Raw genomic sequence first — 17,665 nt, forward strand, 5'->3', positions numbered from 1 at the left:
TTTAGATGAGATGAACATAATTTTCTGTACTTTATCATAGCTGTAGCTGTGAGCCTAAAATATCATAGATGCTGTTACAAGAATGCAAAATGTATTCTGCATGAAAATATCAGTGATTGTGTGTAGCTTTTGCTTACCTGCTTTTGTGGAGAGGTATATTTTTGGGCAGGTACTGCATCCCCCAAACTACAAGAATCCCCAAAACAGCACTGACTGTGTTTTGCACTCACCTGTCAAGGAACTTGTGCAGAGGCAATGACATCAACCAGCTGTGAGGCTTTGAGCCTGATGAGCCCTGATGAGCCATGTAAAACTCAGCTGTGGGGTCATCAGCTCAGAGCTTTGAACTGCAGTGATGTCCTGGCATGTGGCTGCATACAAATGTTGCACGTACAGCTGTAGAACAGATTTCTTCATAAGCCGTGGCTAGAAGCTGAACCACTGACAGAAGGAGGAGAGAAAAATAAAGCACTGAATTTAGTTAAATCTGCAACACCCGTCAACTGGAGTTCATCAAGGCCCTTGTATGAAGCCATACACTGGCTACCCTGTGACAGTGGGGCTGCACTATCCTGCTATGTGGCTGGATGGGCACCTGAGTGAGGAGGGAAACCCATGTTTTGACCTTGGGACGGGTGCTCATGTGAACATGGAGTTTAGAAAATGCCCTGGAGAAAAAAAGCCATGGAAGGCAGCTTGCAAGTGGGTGAATGATATTAGCAGGCTGGACTCAGTCTTTGGCCTAAAAGTCTGACAAGAGATCAGTGTCTTAAGGATAATAAGCCAAACACATTGTCTGGCACAAACAATACTTTTACTCATGGTATCCCCCAAGAAATATATTTACTGCATTTATATTATGCACTGACATAACACACTCACTGACAAGTGCAGGTGTTCTAATTTCAGACAGTCTCTCACTGCTCATGCTGTACTGGGGTGAGGGAGGCTGCACTCATACGGGGGGTACAATATGAAAAAACAGCTTGCCATACAGCTCCAAGGATCTTCACCTCATGTCACGTCCGTGTAGGCAACCCAACATGCTTCCCTTAGCCCCAAGGCACCCTACTGCACCTCCACAACTGGTGCCACAGTTTTTCACAAGCTGCTTGGGTGCCTTCAGAAAGGCAGATCCCTGTTCTCACCTTTCCTGTGCCTTCAGGCATACATAGCATGTCATCTAATATATTACTTTTATAAAAATATGACCATTACTTAGGAGTACTGTTGTACACACAATACAAGTGAATTGGAGGTGATGTTATTCTGCACGTTAAGAAGAGCTGTTGGAGCACAGCATATCTCACACTGTGCATCAGGAGGCACATAGTAGAGGTGACAACTGGTATGTGTGTCATGATCATGCTGGAGTGGCTCGGGTTGCTGACAGGCCAGGTGCCCAGCATCCATCTCCTTGAGCAGTGATGGGGCTCTATAGAGCTAGGCAGTGATGGATCTCCTCAAATGATCATAAAAAAATCTGTGGCTGGTAGTAATGCTGACTCCTAAATACATACCATATTGGATAAAATGCAGAGATGGGCACTTACATATTTCTCTTGATTTATGTTTTAAAATTAGAAACATTTTGTAGCAAAACTAGTCTGTGGCTATCTAGAGGAAGCATCTGTGTTTATGTTACCTGCTGAGACACATGATAGAAGGAAATTTGTTGGGGCACAAGGCAGCAACAGCAGCAGCCAGAGGCATACAGGGGCAGAAGAAATTAGACTGCAGCTGTGCTAACTTCTTGAGCTACAGGAGTTCAAGAAAGCGCACCTGGGGTAGGGTAATGCCTCCTCAAAATGCTCTGGGAATGATGTCTGGTTTGCAACTTACATAAAAATTCAGAGAAATGTTGCCAGCAGCTCACAGATGACTACCCATTTAGACATTATTTTTTAAAGGCAAAAATAGCCATTTTTTATGACTGTACAAGACAGATCCCTTCTGTGACACCAGGAGTCAGCCAGTGTTGATGGTTGAACAAAGGGAAGAATAAATCTACGCCCAATCTGCCTTCACTTACCTGCTGGGTCACACTGGCATGCTGTTCATCAGGCCATTATGTCATGTGAGCTTGTTGGGAAGCCATGGAAAATCTAAAATGAGAACGGACCCCTCTGCGATTCTCACCAAGCACTCCCTATTTCAGTAAACTCGAATCTTGTACTCAAACGCACATTGTCATGCCTGCTGAACTTTCAGTGGCTTTTGCCCTTGTACACAGATACTTCATTACCAGTAATTAATTGCTTTGAATGACCTTTAGGAACTTTTGAGTTCAGCTTTTCTGTCTTTGATAGGAGCTGACTTATCCTGGTACTCCTTTAAAGCTCTGAAACTATAAAAGACAACTGAGCAACATCTCACATGGCACGTCTGTAGTCGGAGAAAAGTGACGCTGTACCTTCTTGGAGTGTAATGAGGATAACTGCCTGTATTACCAAAGTGGATTGCTACCAGCTGAAAAAGGCAGTAATTGATTTTTTGCAGCCAGTCAGAATTTAGCCGTCTCTCTCTTTATGCCTGACAAACCTGTCAGTGACACCAATAGTCATCAGTCATACTGATAGTATTTGCCCTGTTTACAACACATATAAAATCACAGAGCGTACTGTCATTTGACAAATGCTTTCTATTAACAAGATAAACTGCTGACATGAGAGTATCTGCAGAAAACCACGCACTGTGCTGGTACATGAGGTCTCCTGCCTGTTCTGCAGTAGGTGGCCACTATGGTGTTAACAATGCTCCACAGGCTGAGCTCATCTCCTAACAAGCACTGCTGAGTGGCAAACCCGTTACCAGGTGTTAACAGCTGAATTAATAACATCTGTGCCTTTTGTCTGGTCTAGCGTGCTGTGTGCCCTTAGTGACAGCTTGTACTTCTTGCACTGCAAAGGAGGATTTAAATCAGATCTAACTGGCCTATGGAGGTCACTACAGATAGGCTATTTTCTGTCAGTCTGTCATCATTCATTTTCATCATTACCAGCATCAGGAGTTTCACTTGGGCTGGTGATAATACAGATTCTACTTGCTTTACAATCTTGGACTGCAAAAGCGTCTGTCATAAAATTCAGCAGCAAGGAGGGCCTTTCTACAGTGTATTTATACAGTATATAGAGGCCTAGAGGGGGAAAGGATGCTTTTGGTCTTTCTTTAAATCATCGTTTTGGGTGCAAGTGGAGTTTCCTGTCAACCTATTCCTCAGCAGGACAAGCAGCAGGTGAGTTTGGAAGTCACTGGTCTTGGCAGCCTGCAGTGGGAATAACCCATCAGGCCACCAGTGGAAGAGAGCTTCCTTCCTCTTTCTTCGAGGCTGCTACTCAATAGAGGGGTGTTTGAAAGGGCACCTGCATGAGCCATACATAGTAATATCAGAGTAATTTTTAGAACTGGTTAAAGGTTCTGGAGGGATGTTGGTGATGTGGCACCTTCCTGTGGCCAGGATTTCTTCTTGCTCTGAAAAGCTCTCCTTGAAGTCTGCTTGGAAGGAACTTAACTCAGTGTCTTAGCACTCACAAACTCCAGTTTTTCAATGAGAAAGTTATTTATTGCCTGAAGATGAAGATTAGACCAAAATACATAAATGCTATCAAACCCCAGAGGTTCTCTTCTGATTCCTGTCTACATTACACTGGTGTGTGGAGCTTTTTCCATGTACAAAAATAAATGGCAGGCAGGGGTATCCATTCCATTTTACGTTTATTATGAAAGTGATTTTAACAAAAGTTTTATTACATGCTTCATTTTGAGCTTTGACACAGGAATCAAAGCTATTAATATACAGAGGCAAAAGAAATGTATTTCCTTATAAGGTACATTTACAACAACATTTTCTACTACAAATCTGACAGTATTGTTAAAATATTGGTAAAGCTTAGACCACTGTATTTTATTTTCTAAGTATCAAATTTTGTACAGTTATTCACTATCTTTGCTCTAAACTATCATGGTACATTTCATATGGAAATAGCTGTTTGTACATAATTTACAATGGTAATAAAGCTTAGAAGTCCCAGCAGCATCTACAAGGGTTCAAAATGTCACTCTTGCCCAGTGGTTTATATGGAGAAAATTGGTACAGAAACCAGTATTACACTCCAGGTATTTCCCCCTGAAATCAAGTCTACCAGAAATTCCTGCTTAACAGATGATGGACATGATCATAGTGAACTTCATTCAGGTGAAACTACCACTGACCTCAGTAGCAGTTTTGCCTAAAAAAGGCTCTATGATCCCATCCAATATAAGGTTTTATCACTTCCACTGCCACCTCGGAGCACAGAGATCCCATACCTTTCCTTGTCTTTATACTATATTTGGGCTTAATGTTTTGAATTCCCATTTATGTCTGTGTTTTGTGCTGTTTCTTATCCTAACAACTGAAGAAGAACTAGCGCTAACTTTAAAATACATACTCTTTATACGATATGAAAATGGTAAGCACTTCAGAATGACACTTGGTAGTCAATTCTGTGAAAATTCGCAGGTTAAATTGCCCCAGAAAACTACTCCTATAGAAGTAACAGGAACAGTAATCTGGAAGGATGAATCAGACTACCGACTACATCCACCACAGTCTCCTGAAGTACATTTTTAATCAGTGTGTTGAATATCTGCTGCTGTCAATGCAAATTAATGGCCTTTCTAAGGTATAAAACATAGAAAATGATATTTACAAAATAATTTTAATTAAAAAAGTAACAAAACCTAAAAAAGATATTTTCCACAATCATTAAAATAAAGTTTAATTAAGCAAAGCCACTTTTTCTAGATATTGAGGAATTCAGCTAAAATTGAATTGCAATTGTTTGTATATCTTTAAACTTGTTATCTCTGCTTTCTGAATACAGATGGTTTAAATTATTACATCTAAAGGTACTTCTGTACATTTTACTCTTGTATATTACATATTCATTTTATAGGTTAAAAGCTTAGTGATGAAACAGAATAAATAAATGAAATAACAAACTGGAATTGTATATATTCAGATACTTGGATAACAGTTTTTTGACATTACGAGTTTATTTCCCAGTCTTTCTATTCAAACGAAAAATGTTACATAAAACATGAGACTTCTCTCTGAATCCAAGTCTCACATTGAGGAATAAGTTCATATTACCTTACAGAAATTTCCCTTCGTCCATAAATTCTTACGGGAGACAAAAGTCTCCGCCCCCCCCCCCCCCCCCCCCCCCCCCAAGTGCTTACAACAGTGTCTCGTCCTAGAAAACTATTTCTTTGAAGTCAAAGCATGAGAATCTATAGAACTTCTCCAGTTTTTACTATTTCTGTTGATCAGTGGTTTTAAACTATGAAAAAAATGCAACTACTTGAACTCATGACACAGGTACAAGTAAATTTGCCTGTGTTGCTCATTCCCATCATTACAACAGGGAAAGTCCAGACCCCTGAGGTGGCTGAGAAATTTGCCACTGGATTCAGTTGTTGAAGATTTCACTCCAGCTTCTTTTTTATGAGCACTCAAAGGTATTAGAGTCCAGACACGGGAACTGTCACAGAGCAGTTAGGTTTTGCTGGCAATGACCAGTCAGCAGATCCTGTATAAGACTCATACCACTACTTGGGCTCCTGAAGTTCATAACTTGTTATCTGCAAGATTAAAACTGGGTTGTTCATAGATAAGACTCACCTGAGAAACTTGAATCTGTTGGGCACACTTACAAAGGGGCAATGGGTGTGGTGTGACTTTCCTCATTGAATGTTTAATGTGTGTAAGCATGTTCCTTGTCCGTGTGGCATCAGCCTGGCGCTCTCCTTACAGAGAGAAGACTACAGGTGAGCTGTGTTCTTTCAAAACTGGCTGACAAGTCAGAATGTGGACTCTCTGAAAACTCTACAACTAAGCCTGTATTTATTTAAGCTAGTCTAAAAGTAAACTCAAACTAAACTAAACCTAGCTTACTATGTAAGCTAGTTTTAAGTAAGCTTGCTTACTTTTAAGTAAGCTTACCCTAGTATGAAGCTCATGTGTAGGAAAGATCAGCCTAAATCTTTAGTAATTGTAACCCACTGTGGTTTAACTTTATTCTATGAGGAAGGTACAATGAGGAAATAAACTTCTTTTCAGAAGTTGGTCTTTAGGTAAAAATCTAATGTATGTTGGAGGAAGGAAGGCAGGGCAAGAAAATGGGCTGAAAGACTTCAGCGGCTTTAAATCCAGTTGTTATGAGCTAAATCCTCAGGCAGAATAAATCTTGCTATTGCAGGCAAGACGCAGGTGGCAATCTGTCAAACAGTGAATCTGGATGCTTCCTGTACTCTCAAGAGGCAACTTGCCCACAGAAATCACTAACAAGCACTTTCACGGCAGGACCTAGGGCTTGGTTAGCAACTCCTGATGGCTGCAGTCTCCTGGACTGCAGCAGGTATGCAGGTGGTGATTTGGTGGCACATGAGAATGTTTAGGGATGATTCACCACCACCTCGCTAAAAATAAGTGCAGTATTTAAAGCAGGAGGAGAGACTTAAAATGGTAAGTGCTACAGGTGCAGCTTTTAAGCATACAGGCATTTCCAAATTGAAAACAAAAAGCTCAGTCTGTGACGTGGAATTGGGCAATCACAATGGACACTTCTTCATCCTTCCTGTAGTAACACACAAACACATTGTTGCACCTATCCTGCATACAATGTGTAGTTCTGTAAGAACAGATACAGGGCTGTATTTACTGAATATGTTTAAATGCAGTATTTCATGTTTAGGGTAAAAGCCAAAATTTTATATTCTGCAATGTATTGATTAATTTCATGAAGCTGGTTATCTTAAAGGCTGCCATATTTCTCCTTGTATAGTTTTTGATTCCCAAATGTGTCTAGGTCTTCTCCATAGAAAACAACATTCCTTCTTGGTGTACTGTTACTGTAGTAGCAATATGCTGTCTGGCTTCTGACAATGCAGACATCCTACACCTACATTAACAAATGAAGAGCTGAGCTCCCCTTCTGTTTGGTGACCGCCAGTTTCTGTAATATAAATCTGGTATTAAAGTCAAAGAATTTGAAACTTTCAGAGCTGATGTAAAAATTCAGTGCTGTTGTACAAATCAGATGAAATCAGTTCAGACAGTCCTACGTACCCCCTGTGATTACTTATTTCATTAGAAATTTGCTCACCCAAGGGTATTTCTGTGCAGAGCCACATACATTCAAACCTGTTTTTCTAAATGTATCACATATGAAACCCCTATATATGCAGAAGCATTTCACTGTATACTTTTGAAGGCCAAATTACTTACTTTCTTTCACTTCAGCAACACAAAGTCTGCATTTGCTACAGAAGTCCCCAGTTCCCTGCCCTGACTGTGGAGTCCATGGCCTGACCTGGCTCCAGGGAATATGAGCAAACACACACTCTCAGGTTGTGTCAGGATGAACTAGACAAAACCCCGTTTTTGTCTAATGTGGTTGTAAGTCAGGGTGAGTGGTACCAAAGCTAACCGCAGCTAGTCCCTCCCATATTCACACCTCTACCAAGGTCCACTAACAGTGGCCGTAACTGGGACATGTCCCTCTTGCAGTCCCTATCTGGCACTGGATTCCCTGTCTAGCTAAGAACTTGGAAAATGTTACAGTGCTTCCAGTGCTTTCAGGACTTGTAAGGCTATCGCTTTTAGCCCTGTTCCAGAGAGGAAATTTGTCCTGCTAGGCACCAGTATCATATGGTGGTATTACGTCCAAACCTGTGGGTTGTGAAGCAAAAAATTTTAGCAAGGATTTTACTAAACTGACTAAACAATGTAAGGTTCCAAAGTTCTCACTAGAAGTTTGAAGTAGTAAAGATGACTGTAAATCCTTCAGCAAACAAGGAAGTTATTTTTCTCCATATCTTTCATATCCTTTCCTTCATATTTTTTTAGTTGAATGGCTGCAATCCTGACCCATTCTAATAATTCTGAATAACCTATCAGACATTGAAATACTGTTTGGCTGAAGTAGTTTTTTAGCTATGCACTTACACATAATCAAGTACCTAAATAGAGTTTTGCTTTTTTAAGATTTACTTTTTTTTCTACAAATAACTCCTGTTAAAGAAAAAAATACATGTAACCTTTTTTTTTTCATTCCAGGCATGACTGAATGTAGTACTGATGAGATCTTCTCCTTCAAATATCCACCTTTAGTAGCCCATGATGACTATTTAAAAATTTTTTCAACATCCTCACAAAAAGTTAGGTTTAACAGCCTTTAACAAAGAACTTTTACGGAGATGTTACATTTTGAAATGAGGGTTTATATATAAATATATATATATTAAAGAGAAAGCTTGTAAAAAACCTAAGATCCACAAGTGAAAAGAATGAGATGTTAGACCCTAAGCTGAAACTGTTCAGGCATAGAAAGAAAAAAAACTATACTCTTCAAAAGAAAAGGAAACAAGACAAGCAAAATTACAAGATGGCCAAGTAGAAAAACTCAGCAGAATACTTAAGGTGTCTCTTGGAAATCGAATATTCAACCACTTGTAGCCAACAGAAACCAACTTTGTAAATTTAAACAGTAGTTGCTCACAGAGAAAAAAAAAATGTAAGAAGTTAACCATAACCACCTTTAATGTACGTCTTTGACAGCATCCAAGGGTATGTTAAACTACAGGGTAGATATGCAAAAAAAAATACGCAGTGAAGCAAAACTATGTTAGTCTTTCTGAAAGGATGCTGGTGTGATGGTTAATTTCTCCATGTAATAAACTTGTAGGATCAAAAGGGAAAATTATATACAAGAGGAAGGGACTTAAAAGTAAAGAGGCTGAAATACTAATTAAAAAAGCGCTACTCTCTCATTGAAATTAGCTCCTTTGCCAGGAAACAGCAGGAAACAAAGGATTTATCATCATCTTAACCCACCAGTACCTGTCACTCTGTGAAGAAAGCCTGAGCATGATGCTAATGCTCTCCTGCAGACCATACAGTCCCCGGGGCTGATGGGCACTGCGGTTACAAATTTGTGATGAAAGGGAGCACCAGGTCTCTGCAGACAGCAGGGCCTGCCCTCCAACTCATCTGCCAAACTGTGTCCCATTCACCCCCTCATCCCTAGTAGAGTCTGGGCCTGTGATACAGGTATGTTCTCAGCCTTTTAGAAGCAGCAGGTCCAACGGAAGTTATTCCTTGGTAAGCTCCTCTCACATGTGCCATCCTCAGGGGTAACTGTTGGTCTGCACGTGGGGGCTGCTCACAAAAGAGGCAATAGCTGACCCTTTACTGGACAGCAGCTGCTTCTTAACAGACATTGTTTTTTCCTGGAACAATGTATGCTGAAAGAGATTGTCCTAGAGTAAACCATCATCCCGTATTATAAAACTCCAAAAGGCTTTAGTTTGGTGTTAATGGAAGTGACAAGCACTTGGAGAAGTCATTTAATCATCTAAGCAAAGTTACGAATACATATGAGTAAACAGGGTGTGTGGGAATAAAGATTTAAGCATGAATAATATTTACAGTAACTACAGATAACATTACTAATGTACCCACAAATAGAAGTATATATTTATATATTTATATATTGTACTTAATTAGATGCTCTATTAACAGAAAGAAATACTACTAGTGTTGTTGGTGTTCATTTCTCACCTACCCCATCGTAAATGCCTTCAAAGGGACCAACTGGTATATGGAAATCCAGAGCTAAACCTGTTTCAATGAAGTAACTGACAGTGGCAAACCTCTGAAGAAGTTTAGAAGAGGACAGATAAAAACATCAGGACATGAGGGCATGGGACTTCATCTCATGTAATTAATAAAACAAAATTATACATCTGTTTCTTTTTTTGTTTCCTTTGTTCTTTTTTTCCCCTTTTGTTTTCTACTTGTACAGAGGTTCCACTAAGCCACAAATGAGAAATAACAAAATTTAGATTGTTTTGTTTTCTTCTAACAATTCAAATATAAACTTCAAGTGCAATTCAAAATCCAAATATTATTTATACTACATACTTCTTTCTACAACAGAACTTATTTGCAGGTAGTTTAATCAGATTTGAATAGATTCCTTCTTTGCTTTGATGAAAGTTACTATTGATGAAAAATAAAAAGCTAGAAAGAATATTTTCTACATAATGTAATTTCAAATGGAAAGTGAAGATGTACTAGTGCAGACACAAATTTGGATCTTCGACTAGATGCACTCAGGTCAAGGATGCACAATTTTTTTTTGTAGTAAAAATCCCACTCAGAACATTGGCTGTTAACAATTATAAAACATTATAGGTATTCTTCAATATACAATTGAAAACAAAAGACTGCAAAAAAGAGCCTTCAAATTAGCAAATGTTTCTACTATGGAGGAAAGACAGTATTTGTCAGGAATGCAAAGTAACCAGAAATTGAATACCACTAGACTATTTGTATGGTCGTAGAAATCTGGAAACTTTTGATCGCAGTAGCTTTATAAATGATCTTGGAAACATCTCTTTTGATTCTTGTGCTGTGTACTTGAAATAGTTTTGTGGGTGTGCCAATACATCAAAGAGAGCTTTAATCAGTTTCTTGTCCTATGGGAGACAACATATGTATTAGATAAAAATAGGGTTTGGATTTGGCCTGCACAGCTTTCAACATTAATGAACAACAATCAGGTTTTTTTTGCAAAACTTGATTCTGGGTAAAGCAGTAAAGGAAGTACTCCTTGTTGCTGTGGAGTTACATACTGATGAATCTTTCTACTGTGCCGGATGTTTTATTACAATTAGCGTTCCTGGGAGGACCTGAACTGAGAGGGAGGTAGCTGGTTAAACTGCAAACCGGCTGCAAAGTTAGGCAAACTGCAAAAGTTTGCAAAGTTTGCAAAGTTTGCAAACTGCCCTTCCAGCCTGTCCACACTGTTGTCCAGGGCTTTCCCTTCAAAAGCAAGAGAAGAGGCTGCTCTTCAGTGATGCTGAGCTTTTTAAGGACCTTCCGCTGTACCGTCCTAAGTCTTGATTCAGAGCCTCAGCTGAGCCTGTGCCTGATCGTATACACTGCAGCTGAGACCTGAGCAACCTCAAAGCTCTAGCAAGAGAATACTGGCAGTGCTGGGGCAGGGATGGCCAGGGGAGCTGGCTGTCAATCAGCTCCTCTCCTTCCAAGCTGTACATTTACATGGCTCAGTTTTGCCTTCTGAACAGGCTTTTTAAAGTTTTAATTAATTAGTTGTTACAGGTGGCAGCCCAGCAGCCTTGCTCCACAATTCTCTCCAATGTGTTGCTTGTGTCTTTGGAAAACCATTTCATGGACAGCTCGCAATGCTACATTATCATTATGTCTTGTTGAGGCAGGACAGTGATTTAGGTAAACACATTTTTTAATGCACAGGAAATTCTAACTTAATGACTCACTTAAACACATGCCAGACTGAGGCTGAAGAAGGCTTAACAGTAAGAACAATAAGTTCTTCATTCTTGGCTGATGAATTTTTCTAACATACAATCATGTTAGCAAACATTTCATTTAGTTCCTGCTTCAGCAAAGGATGCATCCACGTGCTCAGCCCAGCTGAGCCACTGATTTTGTGCTGCTCCCGATACCAACATAAACCTCAGAAGACAGAGAATTTAATTGGGGGTCACACCTGAGGTTTAAATATTATGGCCCTATCAGGGTAATGAGAACTATCTTGGGAAAATATTTAGTAAAAGAAATTCTTAGTTAGCCTTCGATAAAGCAGATTTTTCTTACCTTCAGAATTTCTTGATGATTTTCTGATGCATATAATCGTCCATCTCGAACAATGTCTTCTATGAGTTGTTGGTAATCCTCTGAAAAGTGAAGAACAGTTAAGTGACTGTTTGTGCCACCCTTTGGGAGCATAATAACCAGGCCTTATCTAGACCTCCTCTTTAAGAAAGCTGAGAAATTTAGTATCCAGTTAATTATTTGGTGTCCCTCAAGCTGCTGTAATCTAATCTAGTCACATGAAAATTCTGTACTGCTTTAGAACAGTAATTTTGAAATATCTGTATAAATACTAACCTAGCCCCAGAAAATCACACCCTCCAGCTAATAATGCTTTTATTATCTGTGTTCTAGAGAATAAGAAACAGGACCAGGGATATGAAATAACTGTCAAAAGTTATATGTGAAGTCAGCAGCACAGCCAGGAACAGGTGGTCATTTTCTGTCCTGAGAACAACTGCCATTTTGATTCCAGAATGACCTGCTTAATACAGATTTTCTCATCGCTCACAAAATTGCACTGCTTGTTGGAAAAGAGGTGAACTAACAGCTGCCAAAAGCATCACAGAGGTCTTTGTTTTGTTAAAACAGAAATCATCCCAAAGTTCAAAACACACTTAAATGCATAACTTATTTGACAAGCCAGACTGTTTTAAAAAGTGCATTTATGCAAGTGGCTCCTGAAAGGAAATTTCTTTTTGCATCATTGTTTTTCTCTGTTGAACTTGAGATTTTATTCATTTATTCAATTATCAAAATTGTGTGGGTTACCAGTAGGACTTGTTGAAGGGGCTTCCTAAAATACACAGCAATTAATGGTATTCTCATTATGCATATGACAAATGCCCATTAAAAGGAGACACATTGAATTCAGTGGGATAAGGATTAAGTTTAAAGAATTCTGTGTAACTTTCTGTCCATCCTTAAAGTATTAGAAAAAGTAATAAAAATAAAACTAGGTATTGTTTCAGTCTTTGCAACTGGTTTTAAAGTAACTCATTGGACTAAAAATGAGTTACATCATGTTTTTCTTCATTCCTCTCTCCTTGTAATCAGTGCAAGAGAGTTTCTAAAGGACAATTTTCTGTAATTCACATGTAACACAAAAATGGCAAACAATCCCGTGCTCACCATCGTAAGTCACATAGGGGACCTGAAATCCTTTGCCACTGTTTCCTTCATTTGACTTGAACTGAATCCAGAGTTTCCTTGATCTTGAGGTAAATGCAATAGGTCTCTCATAAGTCTGACATGTTTCATATGTAGTAATTGAAGTAGGAGAAGCTAGAAAGAAGGTTAAAGAAATGTTCTTCATGAAATAACTTTTTGCACCCTTCCTGATCTAGAGGTCAGAAATGTCAAATTGACGAGATACTTCTCAGCTGTCGTATTCCTGAGAGCAGAAGTTTTCTGTGATAGAAGGGAGGTAGTCTTCATCTGTCTATAAGGAGAAGCAAGTTTTTCCACAAAGGTAATGGGAACTCCTCTGTCCCTCAGCAAGAAGTTTAAGTAGACAGCGAGGTGCCAGAGATAATTTTTGACATTTATAGAGTTACTACCAATAATACTTATTTTGTGTACTACTGTAGCATTGAATTCCAGAGTTTCCATACGCTGGGCCCAGACAGGTAAGAGTAAGTCAGCTGCACCCCAGGCAGATGTGGTAACCAGCCCCTCACATTCCCAGTTTGGGGAGCAAGAAACCAGTTCTCAGATTGTAATAGCGTGGTGCAGTGGTTCTGACCAAAAGACCATTGCACACTGGGGAGTTAGTGCTCCAGAACAGTTAACCTGGGTACGGCCATGCCTGCGCTGCGTGTCTGGCGTGGCCTTCAGGCACACAGATGCCCTGGCTGCAGGGTAACCTCAGCCCGCTCGCTCTAACAAGAGGAACATGCATGCAGCTCCCACTTGACTTGATACTGGTGATTACGCTACTGCATGACCTTGCCTTTATCTAAAAGTACAATAAGAAGTGCTCATGAGAACACTGTTTCTGTTTGACTGTAGAAATGATAAATACAGTTGTTTCCTTGTAAGAAAATCCTGTAATAGCTCAAATGACTGAAAAGGCAAAATCTCTTCTGTGGACAGGGTCTGCTCAGCATGCTGCGCGTGGATCAGAGGCCTGTTCAATGCTACACCACCTGTCATTCCCACCATCTAAAGGGATGTAAGATTATCTGTGCTATTATCTCCTTACAATCACATCTCTAATAAATAGCATTTTAAATGATACCTTACAGAGTCTCAGTGCCTTTCTTACTGGCATGATAATGGACCAGCACCTCCCAGTGCAAAACACCTGGTTATAGGTTTGAAAAGAAAATGTCATTTATCTGTTGTGAAACAGAGCTGGGAGCCAGAAAGGCCCCCATTTTCCCCTAACATCAGGAACAGGTGGAGGGTGCAGTATGTCTTCAAATCATTATGAATGTATCACAAGGCTCCTCTAAGCTGAAATGAATTGCAAACAAAAGGAAAAAATATCTTCTTACCTAGTTACAAAAGCCCACTCTATAGCCACAGGCTAATTAGGGAAAGTAACAAGTGTAACCTAAAATCTGACCTTGCTAGGGCTGATTCAACTTTCACCAATGTCAGCAAAAACAGACGTGTATTGAACGGGATTTGGATTCTTGAAGTGCAAAAAAGTGGACATCACTGTGACTCTACCACTGCCATTAGTTTTTTCCACAGTAAACGCTAGCAGCTGACCATACATGAACTATGATAAATATCCATAAGATCTACTCTTATGATGCCAAACATGCAGTGATCACAAAGCGTGACTCTGAAAAACTGCCCTCATTTTCCAGTGGTGGTGTTGGTGTTGTTTTGGTACTGTTCTTGATACTGAAGTGGAAGTCAAACTTCTCCCTGATGTGTCTGACTTTACTCACTGTTGGAACCACAGTTTGGGATTTGAAGGACAACTGATTTGTTTTGCTACAGTAAGTGCTTTGCTTTTTATAAAAAGATCTGGACAGATACAATGTCCTTGCATCTTTAGTGAGCAGGTTTCTTCTTCTGATATCTTGAGATGTTAACAGAAGCCCTCAAGGATAAGAAGGAAATTTGTTTTAGCAAATAAAAGACACTGTTTTAGCGAGCAGAAGATGCTGTTTTAAACAAAGCTCCATATAAACAATTGCCTTTCAGGTCTGGTGCTTCTTGGAGATTTAGCAACAGATCACCAGCACCTGGATGCCTACATGGGACTGAAGAAGGAGTGCTTCTCATTGGTGTCTTAACGTCAACAACTTCATAATAAAAGATAAAATGCACCCCCACTCCACATAAAATTGGCAAAACGTCATATTTCTTGAGAGTGCCAGGTGTACCAACCTGTGTCACTGCCCAGATTTAGCAGTAACTGCAAAGTACATACACTTGCAAAGGACAGGTGAGAGCACAATCGGTACAGGGGACAGGAGACAGCTCTCCCAGTCTAACTTAGCACAGCTTTGTGACTTCTAGAGCAGCAGTGATGTATCCCATATAATTGGGCCAGACAGAAGCCCATTAACTGCTTTGAAATTCGGCCAAGACACTTGAATAATTAATATCACTCTGTTAATTGTTATTGGTGCAGTGTTCTGTTTTAACTTGCTGTGCCAGTTCATTCAACAATCATTCTAGAAACACTGGATAGATGAAGACAGTTTTCCCTTCAAGATGAACTCTCCACTTGATCAGTTTGCAACAGAGTTCTATAACCTGTGTCTGGCAACTTACCACTTTTTCTCATTACTAAAACATCACCGCATTCATCTTCAATTGGGAGAAATATCTCAGGTACTACGATGAGTATTCTCCTCTTTGGAGGTGGATTTATATTCCAAATGCATTCAACATTAGCTGGGTAGTCTCCAGGATAGTTGGGCGATTCAATGTAGCCAGTATAGTCCCCAAGTTCTCCTCCACAGTGCTGGTCTGTGGAGATACGTAAATTATCATTTGTGTTAGCTGATTAGCTAATTTGAGGTGTTTTTCTAGATCTGTCAAAAGCAAGTCTAAACTCCTTCTTGGGGCTTTAGAAATGCATGCACGCTCCAGCTGCCTCTCTGTTTAGCATGGAAAGTCTTTAAAGGAATACTTGATCTTCAGGGCTGCTCCAACCAATTTGCAAAACCTTAATCTCCGGTGCATAAACTGATTCAATGCTTCATTCAGGCTGCTTGAACGTTTGATTAAGAAACAAACATAGGCCAGTAAACATGATCCCACTACGGAGGTTCTCACACAGTGATTACTACTGAGATCACACAGACACACAGAAAGTATTCTCGTTTAAATTCACTTGCTTTTTAACCTGATGTAGCTGAACGAGTGCAATGATCCTGGTAGCCAACCTTGTCTTAATTACAGATCTTCCTTGCTTTATCTTAGATTAAAGAAGGTAATAAAAGAATCTCCACTGACAGATCAGTTTTACTTTCTGAGTTTTCAAAACTCCTACTGAATTTGCCACAGAAGCCTGATTCAGTAAGTTACTTCAGCTCGATCTCTGCAGGCCTACTCACCCACATAGAATTAGATATATGTTTAAATATTTTGCTTCACCCAAGCCTCAAAGGTTATGCAAGGTCAGAAACCAGCTTGAAAATGGGAAGTATCTAAGACAGCAAAGTGACAAGGACGGTTTTATTTTATAGGGGAATTACCAATCATCTTCAAATTCCATACAAATATCTAATTTACTCAAATTACATTAGAAATTATGAAGGTCCTCAAAGACACATCACACATCATCAGAATAAAATCTTATAACAGACTTGCACAGGAATAGTTAGTTTAGATGACATCACCTAATTATTTAGAGACATTTTCTTAAATTAGCATGGTAGAGATGAAAAAAAAATTGCTTGCCTAAAAGAATCAGTCATTCACAAAAGATCAAATGAAATTACACTGGAATCCTTGGGGATATTTAAAATGGTAATTGAAGATAGGAGGCTGAGTACTGCAAAAAAGCCTAGGAGAAGATTTTACTGTCAAGAGTGATTACTTGGCAATTGCAGTATGCATGACCGTATCTCCTAGTACTTTATAATTATTATAAAATGGCAGTTACTCTGATAGAAGATATTGTGCTCTACAGAGACACAGAGGAATATGCATCACTGCAAGACAGCTTACAGGATCTGGGAAACCTAACGCTCTGTATTTTTAACTTGTAGCTGGCACTCTGCCATCAAAACTAAACCAATCATATGCATTGAGTGGTACTTTTCCAGGCTTTTTTCTCATTGTTTTCCCAATTTTTACTGCTTCCTCTGACAGTAGATATATGAAATCCCGAAGTCCAGCCTGACAGATGGAACCTTCAAGCTGCAGTTCAGATCCAAAGATACACTTCATCTCACAACTACTATAAATACAACTTACTTTTGCAGTGTGTAACATTAGTGGAGCCATCAAAATCAGTACTTGTATTCCCAGGGCAGGTGATGCAGTAGTTTTGACCAAACTCAGGCTGGTATGTTCCCACAGGGCATCGGATACATCTGTGTGTTGTGGAGTTGTAGTAGTGTCCAGGAGAGCAATGAACTGTAAGGTATGAAGGGTATTATTTTCAGAAAGTAGCAATTTTGAGTGCAGAGAGAACTTTTCTCTACCCGGGACATACTTCATGATCCCCATTCTGCAATATACTTTTCAGGCCATAAAAGGCAAAAAAGACACCAGCTCCCTGTATTTCCCATTACAAAGGACCTTGTAACTAGAATTATGTTCCAAAGACTAGAGCTAAATCCTTGTGAACTAGTAACACACGCTACGTATGTCTCTCACTGTACTTAACACAGTGGTTTCCAATGAGTTTGAAATAAATGGGAGGTGATACGTATCTACCTCAACAATAAAAATGCCTTTCACAATAGCAGGAGAGATGTTTCTGACTGTGTCTGTTTGCCAGGGCCAGCACATCATTCCAATAACTAAACCAAAATGCATTTGGGCAGATTCCTTCTTCAGCAT

At 39.6% G+C, this 17,665-nt stretch overlaps 1 protein-coding gene across 4 annotated transcripts in view; it reads right to left on the reverse strand.

Annotated features, from left to right (window-relative positions):
• Positions 1-3,697: 3,697 nt before the first annotated feature.
• The window catches only part of SCUBE1 (signal peptide, CUB domain and EGF like domain containing 1), a 216,020-nt gene continuing 202,052 nt past the window's right edge, over positions 3,698-17,665 (reverse strand). For all 4 annotated transcript variants that reach the window (XM_055808524.1, XM_055808523.1, XM_055808522.1 and 1 more), the window contains 5 exons: positions 17,075-17,236; positions 15,422-15,619; positions 12,815-12,967; positions 11,687-11,766; positions 3,698-10,524 (listed from right to left, as the gene is read on the reverse strand). In XM_055808524.1, the coding sequence (XP_055664499.1) occupies positions 10,372-10,524; positions 11,687-11,766; positions 12,815-12,967; positions 15,422-15,619; positions 17,075-17,236 (746 nt within the window). In that variant the 3' untranslated portion in view covers positions 3,698-10,371. The remainder of the gene's footprint in view (positions 10,525-11,686; positions 11,767-12,814; positions 12,968-15,421; positions 15,620-17,074; positions 17,237-17,665) is intronic.

The sequence above is a fragment of the Falco peregrinus genome, chromosome 6, assembly GCF_023634155.1.
Source record: "Falco peregrinus isolate bFalPer1 chromosome 6, bFalPer1.pri, whole genome shotgun sequence".
In the NCBI taxonomy this organism is placed as follows: domain Eukaryota; kingdom Metazoa; phylum Chordata; class Aves; order Falconiformes; family Falconidae; genus Falco; species Falco peregrinus.